The sequence below is a fragment of the Triplophysa rosa genome, unplaced genomic scaffold, assembly GCF_024868665.1.
Source record: "Triplophysa rosa unplaced genomic scaffold, Trosa_1v2 scaffold16_ERROPOS7159779, whole genome shotgun sequence".
Lineage (NCBI taxonomy): Eukaryota > Metazoa > Chordata > Actinopteri > Cypriniformes > Nemacheilidae > Triplophysa > Triplophysa rosa.
The window spans coordinates 149,883-163,881 of record NW_026634173.1 but is presented as its reverse complement, the minus strand read 5'-3'; the positions used below and the strand labels follow the sequence as shown (position 1 = coordinate 163,881).

General features: G+C 39.4%; 2 protein-coding genes across 3 annotated transcripts in view; one reads left to right on the top strand and one right to left on the bottom strand.

Moving 5' to 3' along the window:
• The window catches only part of si:dkey-88l16.3 (low-density lipoprotein receptor-related protein 2), a 91,114-nt gene that overhangs the window by 20,179 nt on the left and 56,936 nt on the right, over positions 1 to 13,999 (top strand). For both annotated transcript variants that reach the window (XM_057327072.1, XM_057327071.1), the window contains exons 24-26: positions 6,818 to 6,973; positions 7,130 to 7,396; positions 8,595 to 8,810. In XM_057327072.1, coding sequence (XP_057183055.1) covers positions 6,818 to 6,973; positions 7,130 to 7,396; positions 8,595 to 8,810 — 639 coding nt within the window. The remainder of the gene's footprint in view (positions 1 to 6,817; positions 6,974 to 7,129; positions 7,397 to 8,594; positions 8,811 to 13,999) is intronic.
• Positions 9,691 to 12,602, bottom strand: LOC130549757 (E3 SUMO-protein ligase ZBED1-like). The gene is made up of 3 exons (XM_057327073.1): positions 11,789 to 12,602; positions 10,733 to 11,340; positions 9,691 to 10,658 (listed from the first exon to the last, which is right to left on the bottom strand). The coding sequence occupies exons 1-3, from the start codon at positions 12,585 to 12,587 to the stop codon at positions 10,206 to 10,208; spliced, it is 1,860 nt and encodes a 619-aa protein (XP_057183056.1). The 5' UTR covers positions 12,588 to 12,602; the 3' UTR covers positions 9,691 to 10,205.

The following is a 13,999-nucleotide window of genomic DNA, read 5'->3' as shown; positions in this document are numbered from 1 at the left end:
ATACAGGTGCTGGTCATATAATTAGAATATCATCAAAAAGTTGATTTATTTCACTAATTCCATTCAAAAAGTGAAACTTGTATATTATATTCATTCATTACACACAGACTGATATATTTAAAATGTTTATTTCTTTTAATTTGATGATTATAACTGACAACTAATGAAAATCCCAAATTCAGTATCTCAGAAAATTAGAATATTACTTAAGACCAATACAAAGAAAGGATTTTTAGAAATCTTGGCCAAATGAAAAGTATGAACATGTACAGCACTCAATACTGAGTTGGGACTCCTTTTGCCTGAATTACTGCAGCAATGCGGCGTGGCATGGAGTCGATCAGTCTGTGGCACTGCTCAGGTGTTATGAGAGCCCAGGTTGCTCTGATAGTGGCCTTCAGCTCTTCTGCATTGTTTGGGTCTGGCATATCGCATCTTCCTCTTCACAATACCCCATAGATTTTCAATGGGGTTAAGGTCAGGTGAGTTTGCTGGCCAATTAAGAACAGGGATACCATGGTCCTTAAACCAGGTACTGGTAGCTTTGGCACTGTGTGCAGGTGCCAAGTCCTGTTGGAAAATGAAATCTGCATCTCCATAAAGTTGAGATACTGAATTTGGGATTTTCATTAGTTGTCCGTTATAATCATCAAATTAAAAGTAGGGATGTAACGAATCACCGTGAGCCGGTTGAAAATCGATTATAATGTGTGACGATTCAAATCGGTTGAGGTGTGAAATGAATCGCAATACATTTTTTGAACGGCAGGGGCCACCATGTTCACTGCAAACCTAAACGTGGACATGCTCAGGGATGCACATAAGTGGTGTGCAGGTGCGCATGCGCAACCAAAATTAAAAATGCGCTCTGTAAATAAGGTTAGAACTGACATGGTTGAAACCTTTTGATGCACAATCACTGTTTTAGACCGACTAAATGTAATACTGGATAAGATTTCCGTTTGTACTGAATGCTGCCAAATCTACTGATATCTCGTTTGTTCCCGGTGATAAACGGGACCTGGGTGTAAATGATGAAAAACGGAGTAGGCTATTGGTAGCTCCGCCTTTGTTGGTTCTGCTTTCGTTACTAGAGAAGCACGCGGCACGCGCAGCCTCTGTGAATGTCTGAAACTTCACTGCGCTGCACGTCTACCAAAACACCGCTTCTCTTAAACTTTCTAAGAGGACATGCTGTTTAAACTATGCTATACTCGATCCTAGCTCTGCACCGCAAGTCTCCATGTGCGTTCGCAAGTGCACTTCCCAGCAACCTGCCAAAAACCAAAAAGGTTGTCGTTTTAGGTTTCAAAATTGGTGTTGAAAATTAATATTTACTAATGTAAAAAGAAAAACAAGAAGAAATACATTATCATTGTATTTTAAGTGTACTTTAAAGTAATATAAATATAGTATTATCCCACTTTATTATTTTGTTTATTGTTCATTAAAAAGTAACTACTTTTTTACTTTTATTTTTAATAGGTAAATATCATTTGTCTCATTATGTGCAATGTGAGCACCAAACCGAATCTCCAGGTGCTATCTTGAGAACCAGATAGAAAAACTTATGTGCACCCCTGGACATGCTGATATTTCTTAAATGCAAAAGAAATCCAAGAAAAGCACAGACAGTATTAGTTTGTTTATATTAAAGAGACTTTTTCTATTATTAATTTGCTATAAAATTGCAGTTTAGTTTTGTTATTTGAAATAAAAGATAATTTCATTATACAAGGAAACGTGAAGCATTTAAGAAATAATGCAAGGGAAGTTGTTCATTTCTAATGTTTCAACTCATTTAGTAAAAATAAATCGTGAGTAAATCGTGAATAAATCGCATCGTGAGATCAGAATCGTGAATCGCATCGCATCGTGAGCTGAGTGAATCGTTACATCCCTAATTAAAAGAAATAAACATTTGAAATATATCAGTCTGTGTATTAAGAATGACTATAATATACAAGTTTCACTTTTTGAATGGAATTAGTGAAATAAATCAACTTCTTGATGATATTCTAATTATATGACCAGCACCTGTGTATATATATATCTATCTATCTAGATGCCGCATTCAAGCGCTCCAGGCACGTAGACGGGTCCACCATCTTGGAACGGTACACTGACGTCCCTCACAGTTGTCTAGAATGACCCAACACTGTGCTGTGCAGCCATGGCTGTGATAACTTTTCACTGTTGTCATGTGTTAATGTAGCACATATAATGTTTGAGTTTACACAACAATAATATGTTTTCATAATCATACACAGTCAGCTTGATTTTGAGTGTTAACGGACCGGCTCGCACCGTTCCAATATGGCAGACGACCTACGTATAGCGGCCTATAGAAACAGATGCTAATGTGGCATACAGCTATTTATTCAGCTTTCTGATTATAGATATAAATAAGCTTTCTATCTAGGCTTACCCGGAAGTAAGCGCCACGTTGGTTCTCTCGACTGAAAGCCAATGCATGTTTCACTTATTTATGGAAGATGGCGAAAAAAAGCTCTGTGATTAACAAAGAATGATGATGATGTTTACATGTTTTGTCTATCAAGATCGTCTTTACAAATTAACACAACATTTGTTACTTTTGAAACCGAAATACAATCTGCAGAAATAAAAAGCTAACACGACGCTATAAATAGACTACACTTAAGGTCGCTTGATATCAACGTCACCACCACCAAGCCTCCGACAACTCTTTATAAAACTTTATATAAAATGTGTTCCCTGGTAAGTAATTACTCCGTGAATGAATCCGCATCTACGTTTTAAGAGATTTGTGCCCATGTTACATTATTTGTGAGCTTTATATGCGCGATGACATCTAACGTGCCTGACGTTAGTAGTGCCTGACGAAGTAGTCGCTTTTAGCAACTTGTTAGCAACTGCCGTTTTTAAGACCCAAAAAGGCGTTAAAAAAATCACAAGCGGGTTGCACCATGGTGCACCACAGAGGTTTTGTTTACCACAGACCTTATTTTGGGCAACTTACAAAAAACCCATAGACTTTGGAGCGATGTAACCGGAAGTCCTAAAATGCTAACTCGCTTCTGGGTTTTGCATGCAGAAATACGTCATCGCCTCTGCTCTTTTGGCTTACCGCTATAATAACATTGTGGAGCATAGACGAAACTGAAAGCTGAAATTCTAAGCTGTACATGGATACCAACTTGAGTGGATCATTCCCAAAAAGAGTGGGCAGCAGCGAGCCATGTTTGTAGGCATGTTTCTGGCCATTTTTGTTAGCGATTTTGCGGCATCACTCACAAAAATAGAGTTTTTATGGTAGTAGAGTTTTTCCTACATTAACATTTTTTTGGCGGCTGACAAAACGTATTTTTGCCCCGCCAAAGATTTATTTGATCATTGACAGTGCGTCCCAAATGGGATATACCGTGACCGCTACAACTGATGAACACTTCGGGCCCCCATGATTCTTTGTGCAGATACTTTGCGTGGCAACAGTTCCTCCTTATGGGTGTTGGATGATGACACAGAAGGGCACTTCAAGAAACTGTTGTTTGCTCCCCTACACCCTTCAACTTTAATGCTCGCACTCCGGAGGGTAAACCCTTTGAAGGGTTTAGGGTATAGGGACGAGCCCTTTGAAATGGAATGCAGGGTGAATGTCATTTATGAGCAATGTAGATGACTGCCGCGCTTGTGATGACTGCAGGAAAGAACAAACAGAGAGCCTGTGCATTCTCCCTGTGTTCGACTTCATTCTGTGTTTGCACAGACTGATCGGCATATGATGTGAAGTAGCTGCGGAAGCAGATGCATCGTATGCTTTTAAATGCTTTCGCGGAAGTTTGATATCAGATGCCGATCGGTCTACGCAGCACCGAATAAAGCAGTACATGCCAGTTTCTGAACTGTCCCTCTCCCGCGCACAGCAATCAAAAGCAACTGACACGATGACAAAGTCAGACAGTTGCCAAGTGAAACATGGATTCGGTTTTGAGTTCAGCAATAAAAAGTTGTGACTCATCCAGTTTTTTTATATCGACTATGCATTCCATTATTCTATTGAACTATATTTCTTTGAAGCCTCACAAGAAACAGCAGAGTTGAGTATCATCGGCATAGCAGTGAAAGCTAACTCTGCTATTTGCACTATACATGCTACCTCTAGGAGATATAATTAAGAGACAGAGGCCCTAAAACTAAGCCCTGTGGTACTCCGTACTAGACTTGTGAATTGTCACCTTGTTTATTGCTACGAATTGAAAACTGAAATGGTTTAAATCTTACTTATCCGACAAAGCTATTCCATTAATGTTAAAGTAATTTTCAGGTCTATGTAAGTGTGCTGTGGTCACTTGTGTCAAATGTGGCACTAAGATCTAACAGCACCAATAACGAGATCCAGCCACTGTCAGATGCCAAAAGCAGATAATTTGTAACTCTGATCAAAGCAGTCTCTGTACTGTGATGTGCTCTAAATCCTGGGGCCTCATTTATCAACAGTGTGTACGCACAAATGTGTGCATAGTGAGTGCGTAAGAACAGTTTCAAACAAAGTGTGTAAAAGAATTGTGTGTAAATGTAAACACACCTCTGAGCATGCTTACGCAGAAAATGTAGTGGTAGAACAGTGATACTACAAAAAGAAAGTGACACTGTGTGTTTCCTGTGTCCTTTATTTGCAAATACTCAATTAGTAAATTCATAGTTCAAACTAGACATTTGTATAATTGGTGTGAGAAGCTACAAAAGACAGATGTGAAATCATTTGAAATGTAGTTTTTGGGTGGTTTCCCGGACAGGGCTTAAGTCTAGTCTCAGACTAACTTAACTGTAAGCGGTATCTTGATCGAAAACAACTTGCACTGGCATATCTTAAAATATATCCGTGCAATTGTTTTCTCAAGATGCACTCCTGTTATGTTTCTTTGTAAAGTATGTCTTTAAAAACAATTTAAATATCCTAATTTAACTATGGCCTAGTCCCGTTTTAAAATAATCCCTGTCTGGGAAATCACCCCATAGTGTCATGGCTGATCTCACTTTGCTGGATGATTTGGCAAACCTTCTTTTATTGTAAGTGTAAAAGACACACTTAACAGAACAATATGAAAAAATATAAAACATTCAAACAGATTGAAAAAGAACAAAAAGAGGTTTGCATATTAATCATTATTACAAAATTAACATCTTGCTTTTCTATTTCTACAACTCTTTACCAAATCATACATTGCAATTCCACCAAAAAAATACTTTTCTGAACATTTTAATTTATGCAAAATAATCTCCTATAAATAATTATTAAATTAACAATGAAAACCAAATTGAGCAAACCATGCATTGCGCAAATGAGTTTTCAAAGACCGCTGTGATCTGTTAGTGAGAGCACAAGGGAGGTTTTGTCAACATATATGGTTCATTGGGAGCGTTTCCGAATACAGATGACCATGAACTTGAATGAGCATGGTGTTTAAGAACATGTGGGTTTTATCAACAATGATTGCTCACTGGTGTGCGTAAGTGTATGCACGTCTGATAAATACAGATTTTTTTGTACTTGGACACATTCTAAATTTAATTTGTAGGACAAATTATAGAACCTTTTCTACGCACTGTTGATAAATGAAGAATTCCAAACAGGGGCCTCATTTATGTCATTCCTTTGGAGGAAGGAACATAATTGAGTTGAAACTACTTTTTCAAGTTCCTTAGAAATGAATGGTAGATTCGCTATAGGTCTGTAGTTAAAGATCCTGTATCACAGGCAGTTTCTGCCAATCTCATATTAATCTTGAGTGCCTATTAGAGGTGTAACGGTTCTCGGTAAAAAATGTAACCGCACGGTTTTTCACCAACGGTTCGGCATTCATGTCCGGCACCTTTAAGTGCTGTGACCGCACCATCTATCAGTTTCAAACAATCTCCCAAGTCCAGCGTTATATCCACAATTTATTTAACAGCCATCACTGAAATGCCATGAACAAATAGACACACTTAAACTCCACTATCGCAAGAGTAACGAGCTGCAGCATTGCGCAGCCCATCTTGACGCAGCTCAGATAACCCTGATGGTAAACGGGTCTCGCTCGTGGGCGGGCTCTTATGCCTTCGCCTTGCCGTGCTTTTGGCCAATAAAAGGAATGAAATCCCTTCGACACGGGGATCCAGAATTGGAAAAAAACTTCCTGAAACAATTTGGAGTGCTGGGGGAGTGTATCAAGTACAGAAATACTATGTCATACGTCCAACTCGTTTTTTAACAAGTTGAACATGTTAAGCATGAGAAGCCAGCACGTTTAACAGTGTAAAGAATGCTAGCTCCGCTATAACTAATCCCCTAGGGTCTAGTTGGGCTTTTTTTGACAAGGGGCCTAATAACAGCCAATTAAAGTAAAAATTTTCATTTTAGGCGGAGTATCCCTTTCAATTTAATATTGACTGTCAATGTTTCATCATTCCTCAGCTGTTTTTTTTTTTTTACTACAATCCAGTGTAGCTTGGTTAACCATTTTTTTATGCAGTAGTCAGAAGTTAATATTTTTTGCAACATTATTTGTGTATGAACATGATTTAGGAATAATCTAGTTTAATACATTTTTTTTGTATTTGGTCAGTTTTACTTGAGTAAATGTTTTTTTAATTTATTTTTTAATTTTAATGTAAAAAGTATTGTATTGTACTTTACTTGTATTAAAGTAAAGTATTGTATGAACAGCATTTGTTGGTTAGAACAATTATTGTCAATATATTGTGATTTTTCTCTTCCACTGAAGACGTTATGACAGTTTAACTTTCTGTAAAGCTGTAATTAAGGTACATTTTGTATTGTATATCATGACAGCTATATCCAGACCTTCTCAGGCAAGCTGTGAAAGTCCCTCTTTTCTGTGTTCGGGAACATCAGTATGTGTTTCTCAGGCTCAGCTGTGTGACAGAAGAAGAGATTGTCCTGACGGATCAGATGAAGCTTCTTGTATAGATGCATGTGCTTCTCCAGGTGAAATGATGACAGTTTTCAAGTTTTTGATTGGTAATAAGGTGTAAAGTTTTGATATCATGACTGAGTTTGCCGTGAATAGCCTTAAGTGCTGATATGGTGTTTGAATAAATAAATAAAATGTCCTTTCTCTCAATATTGTCATTTTGTTTCCAGGTGACTTCCTGTGTAAGGACAGAAAGAAGTGTGTTGAGAGGAATCTGGTGTGTGATGGTCGCTCTCACTGTTTTGACGGTTCTGATGAGGTCGGTTGTCCCACAATGGCTCCTACAACCTCAACCGCAGTGTCATTGAAGTGTCGTGTGGGATCTAAACCCTGTAAAAACGTCAGAGAGTGTGTCCTGTACAGTCATGTGTGTGATGGAGAGATGGACTGCAAGGATGGATCTGATGAGGAGGACTGTGAGCTTCAGTGCAATCCAGGTGAAATGATATTTTAATTTCTGATTAATTGTTAATTAAGGATGTAACGATTCACTCAGCTGGCGATGCACGACACTGATTATGTCAAATGACAAAACTAAACTGCAATTTTTAAACCATCTAAGACTTTGTCTGTGCTTTTCTTGGATTATTTTACATTTAAGAAATTTCAGCATATCCACGTTTTCCAAGTTTGCAGTAAACACATTAGCTCCTGCTGTTCAAAACATGTATTGCTATTCAAATAACATCTCAACCGGCTTGAATCGTCACGTTATAATCAACCGGCTCACAGTGAATCGTTATATCCCTATTGTTAATTGTTTAATTTAATATTCTAGAGCAGGGGTTCCCAAAGTAGGGGTCGCATACATTTTTTTTATTAGAAATAGCAAAAAATATGTTATCAATAAGTGTAACAAAATATAAAAATATTAGGTAAGTTAAATATAAAACCATGCAAATAAAAAGCCATCGACCTTAGGAATTTCCTCCCCCTTGATCATGACCCCTGAGGTGATTACATCACATTATCGACATTAGCAACTGCATTAGGTTAGGTGCAGCAAATCCATTTACAGCACCACGTTTAACAGTCCCATGTGCACGCAGATTATTTTTCAGGCTTTATATTTAGGATATTCTTATTTGTCAAAATGAAACCTTGATTAATATCGACCAAAGACAACGCAGGGAGGCCAGCGGAGAAGCACCGCAGTCAGAGGCGCCATCGTCAGGCACATCCATCAGCACTCGAATCAGTTTGAAGAAATTCAACAATCTGTTTATGTACAACAACTAGTAAAGTAATGAGTAAATAACTATAAAATATGTTGGACTGTGCTCTTTTATGTTGTCATTATGCTTGTTTGGGTAGACCTAAAAGGTGCATGTGCGCATTTGCGTGCAACGTTTGTTTAGGCTACTTTAACCACCTCCGAGCATAGTGGGGGTCACGAGTCACTGGGACTGTTATTTTGGGGGTCGCGGGCTGAAAAGTTTGGGAACCTCTGTTCTAGAGGTACTTGTTGTATGCGGAAATCTGCCTAATAGATTTGCTTGATTGTCACAAACAAGGTTTTCTTAAGGCTTAGGAATTGCTATCTCAAGCCATACCCTGTAATTAAAAAACCCAGTTCATTTGATATGTCCATTATTAGGTAAGAGATACAGTTTGGTATTTTTAATTTTCTCACAGATCAGTTTCAGTGTGTTCAGGGGAAGAAGTGTATTGACTTTAGGCAGGTATGTGATGGGATTCCTCAGTGTCTGGATCATTCAGATGAAGTAGGATGCTGGAAACCCACAAAGAGCTGCAGCATGCGCTGTGACGGAAACAGTCGTTGCATCCCAGAGGTGTTCATTTGTAATGGGATGAGAGACTGCTGGGATGGATCAGATGAGGCTGACTGTGGTAAGTCCTCAGTCTTACTCAGTCTTAGGCTGTACTCACACTTGGACCGGTTGCTCTCAACCACGCCCGAGCGTGATTGTCCCCACTCCCCCGCTGGCCTGCGCTTACATTGTACTTTACCATCCGCACCCGAGCGTGCTTTCATCATTATGATGCGACTGCTTTGAAGTAAACAAACAAAGCAATCTCTCTTAGCACAATGGAATCCGTTGTAATGTTCAGTTTGTGGCTTATCAGATGTGTTTAATTTCATGCACCCTGCGCAGACCGATCCGCTTTGATATCATAGTCATACGGGAGCGATATGAGTGTAAATGGCTCATTTTGCTTTTAAACACCTGCGTACTTTATTATCATAAAACCGATTGTTATACGCAGCGTTGCATTATGTTTAACAAACCTAATATCTGGAGTAATTTTGGCTGCGGTGACGTGCCTGCACATAATAGTGCTGTGCGTATTAGATGTTTTTACGGTGACAGCTGAACTTCAGGGAGCAATTTAAAGTCGCATAATTTGCGTCATGCTTTCAGTTCTGTGCTCCGGTGCGGTTTGCACTTACAGTGAGGGAAATAAGTATTTGATCCCCTGCTGATTTTGTAAGTTTGCCTACTTGCAAACAAATGAAGGGTCTATAATTTTTATGGTGGGTTTATTTTAACTGATAGACACAGAATATTTAAAAAAATCAGGGGGCAAAAAAGTTATATAAAGGTTATAAATTGATTTGCATTTCAGTCAGTGAAATAAGTATTTGATCCCCGAGCAAAACATAACTTTGTACTTTGTGGAGAAACCCTTGTTGGCAAGCACAGAGGTCAGACATTTCTGATAGTTGGTCACCAGGTTTGCACATGTGTCAGGATTAGGGCTGCACGATTTGAGGAAAATGTCACATTGCGATTATTGAGGTAAAAATTGCGATGTGCGATTGCGATACGATAAACTGGGTGTAAAGAGTCAACTTGGTTGTTATCAAGGAAAATGCACACAGATAACTGAAAATGCTGAAATTTGTATTTCTCAACTGAGATGTACAGTACAAACTAGCAACAAGAACTAGAAATGCACAAAGTTTTCAAATTAAAATAAAATGTTATCAAATTAAATAACAGTAACATCTTTGCATTACTGAATTAAATTAACTTAAACATATATTTTCTCAACAGTACAGGTAAATAAAACAAATAGAACATAAATACGGATATACAGATTTTTAGGAAAATAATCCCAACAAACGGACATTTAAGCAGGATGTAACACATACTTGTATAAACTCTTTTGAAAAAATAAACTGGATATAAAAGTGTGATTCAAAACTTAAACCTCTATAATCTTTGTTGTTACTTTAAATGACCAACTGGTTGTACATTCAAATCCTCGTTCTAAAACATTCTATTTAGTGCTTGAGAGGTTCTTTGCCAAAAAAACAAGCATATCTACCTTGTCTGGTTTCAGACAGGAGCGATGATTCGATACAACATTACCACTAGTGCTAAAAGCTCTCTCTGATGCAGAGCTTGTTGCTTGTGTGCACAGATATTTCTGTGCTAGTTTGCATAGCCTAGGGAAGTTTATTTTGTAACTCTTCCACCATTTCAGTGGATCTTCTTCATGGTCTACAACACATGGCATGTAAATGTAAGCATTAAGTTCAGCAGCTACTGCTTCTCTAAACAGCACCATGGGATCAAATGATGCTGTTGATGTTGTGCTTGTGGTTTTCTTAAAGAAACTGGCCAGGTTTTTTTTCCTGGATTTAGCAGCAGGTGGACTTTCTACATCCAGTTCCAGGCTATCCTCCATCGCTGCAGTACTTTGGGCTACAGGCTGCTGCTGGTGAATGTCCTGAAATAAAAAAAACGCATGTTATAAATCTGTTACATGTAATTCTTACCGGTTAACAGTGTGATTTCACTCACTATCAACTCCGAGATTACTCGTTCCTTTAAGGTCTGGGTCTCCTCTGCAGCGATGTATTGTGTTCGAAACCTTGGGTCTAGGAACGAAGACATGTTTAGCAGGTCCTGTGTGTCACTGTCTTCATATTTCTTGTTGAGGTAGGCCAGAATTTTTGATTTCAGTGATTTGGTCAGGTTAGTGTCCTCTTCCTCTTCAGCTAGCACTGAGGTGTTCAGAAGATGCAGAGTAGGTTTCACACAAGATATGCTTACATATCGTTCACCTGACAGGGCATCCGTGAAGTCCTGGAGTGGGCTGAGTGCCTTGTTCACAGATTCCAGGACCTCCAGGTCCTGCCATGTGGGCAGTAGGTGTCGCACTTTGCGGTCTGCAGAGAGAACCTTGGACAAGGCATTTTGCTGCTCCAGGACTCTAGCTATCATCTTCTGAGTGGAACCCCATCGCGTTGAGCAGTCTGTCACCATGGCATGCTCTGGGAGGTTGAGTTCTCTTTGGGCTTCCTTCAAGGCCACTCTTTTCTTCCAGCTATGGGAGAAGTGGCCCACAATCTTTCTACATATCCCAGTAGCCCTGCTAATGCATTGTGCATTATCTTTCAGCGCATTTTCTGTGAATGAGAAGAATTTGTGAAAAAAGACAAACTTACTAAAGTGACATTTGCAAAACATTTAATATTCACAGTTTCACACTCTGACAACATGCTCAGTTCCATACTAATGCATAAAACAGTAACACAAAATTATAACAAACAAATACAGTTATTAATATTCATATCAAGTCACAAATCTCAATCTAACGAAAGATGAAAGGAAATAAAATAAAACGTTTAGTAATTGGCATAGCTGCGGCAGATGTATCCGTTACACAATCATTTTAAGAGTTATGTGTCTTGCTAATAATCATGAAAAATAAATTAAATGGGCCATTTCTAGTTAACTTTGACACTCCTATTTCTATACTGTATATTTAGATTTATTCTTAAATCGACGCTAATCGCTGTCCTCTCGAACGTACAGTAGCATCAAATATGAAAATAAGAAATTAATTTAACTTACCGATGGCCAGATGAAGTCTATGCCCAAAGCACTGGAACCTAATCCAGTGATTAAGCGCCACCGCTTTGACGATGTTACTGCCGTTGTCTGTAGTGACAGCGACCTGAGCATTCTCACAGAGGTCCCATGCAGCCAGTGCCTCTCTCAAACCCGCGGCTATGTTCTCTCCCGTGTGGTCGTCAGGGAAATAGGATGTTTGCAGGCAACGGCTTTTCAGTTCAAACTCCTCGTCGACAAAGTGTACAGTTAGGCTAATATATGGCTCCGTCGTCCTGCTTGACCAAAGGTCCGTAGTGGTTGAAAAGAATTTCACCGTAGATATTTCTAGTTGAACCTCGCTACGGCACTTATTGTAAAGCTCAGGTATTGCAACTTGAGAGAAATAGTTTCGCGAGGGCAGCTGGTATCTCTTGTCCAATGTGCGAATCATTTTCTGAAATCCCTCTTTGCTAACGGTGTATATGGGCATCATGTCTTTTGCCAAGCAGTGCGTGATGGAGTCAGTGATTTCTTTATATCTTTGCGATGTCTTGTCATATGGCGTGACACTCGCAAACACATCTGTAATTATGTGTTGTTTTGTTCTGCTCGCAGGTTGTGCTTTGTTTTGTTCGGTCTCTTTACTACTCTTGGCTTTTACCGTCATGCATTCATCATACTTTTCTCTGTGTTGTTTCAGGTGCTGATATAAATTTGTCGTGTTGCCACGAGATGTAGCAACTTTAGTTTTGCAAATTCTGCACAGTACCTCTCTCTGCTCAGTGTCTGATATCCTGAAGCCAAATAACAGAGGTAGCATTTTTTCTGGGCACTAGTTCAGTGTCGGCCTGCTCCGTATCCATTTTCTCCCGTCTCCACACTGCGCACCGCAAGTCACGTGACCAAGCACACGCGCCACCGCCACACAAGACAACTCGGTTTTTTTTCTCGCATAGAAAATGGGCATACATCACTTCGAATGGATGTATTGTCACGTCCACGAATGCATTTGTTTCTTTAATATAATCGCAATTTTTGCTGTCATGTAATCGCATAGGCTGACATCGCGATTGCGATTGCGATGTGATTAATCGTGCAGCACTAGTCAGGATACATTTAGTCCACTCCTCTGTCAATCTTTAAGGTTTCGTGGCTGTCGCTCAGCAAATTGGAGTTTTAGCCTCCTTCACAGAGGTTCTATAGGACTAGGGTCTAGAGACTGGCTAGGACATTTAATGTGCTTCTCCTTAAGCCACTCTTTGGTTGTCTTGGGAATATGTTTTGCGCCTTTGTCATGTTAAAGGCTCATCCATGACCCATCTTCAGTGACCTAGTTAAGGGGAGGAGGTTCTCGTCCAAGATTTTACGGTACATGGGCCCGTCCCTCAGCCCCTCAATGCGGTGAAGTCATCCTGTATACCTGTAGCAGAGAAAAAGCCCTAAAGCAAAATGTTTCCAACACTGTGCTTCTCTGTAGAAATGATGTTCTTGGGATCATAGTCAGCATTTCTCTCCCTCCAAACACAGGAGTCCATTTTGGTCTCACAGCAGTGCCAGCACTTTCGCCAAAGCCTTTTCTGACGAGCCAGGCGGGCCTTCTTGGGCAGGAGGACCTTGCAGGTGCTTCAGGATTTCAGTCTATTGTGGCATAGCGTGTTACCAATGGTTTGCTTGCTAACTGTGTTCCCAACTGTCTTGAAATCATTAACAGGCTTCTTCCGTGTAGTTCTGGGCTGATCTTTAACCTTTCTCATGATCATCTTTACCCCATTGGGGAAATCTTGCAGGGAGCTCCAGACCAAGGGCATTTGATAGTTATTTTGTATATCTTCTATTTCCAAATAATGGCACCAACAGTTGTCGTCTCCTCACCAAGCTTCTGTCTGTAGCCTAGTCAAGGTTTGTGCAGGTCTACAATCTTGTCGCTGACATCCTTTAAAACCTATTTGGTCTGGACCATGGTGGTGGAGAGGTTGAACTGGAAGATACAGATTCTGTTGGCAGGCATCTTTTATATACATAACAAGCTGATTAAGGAGTACTTTCTTAAAGTGACAGTACTAATCTGTGGTCCATATAGGCACATAACCAATCTGTGGAGCCAGAATTCTTGCTAGTTGGTAGGGGATCAAATACTTATTTCACTGACTGAAATGCGAATCAATTTATAACCTTTATATAACATTTTTTCCCCCTGATTTTTTTTAATATTCTGTGTCTATCAGTTAAAAT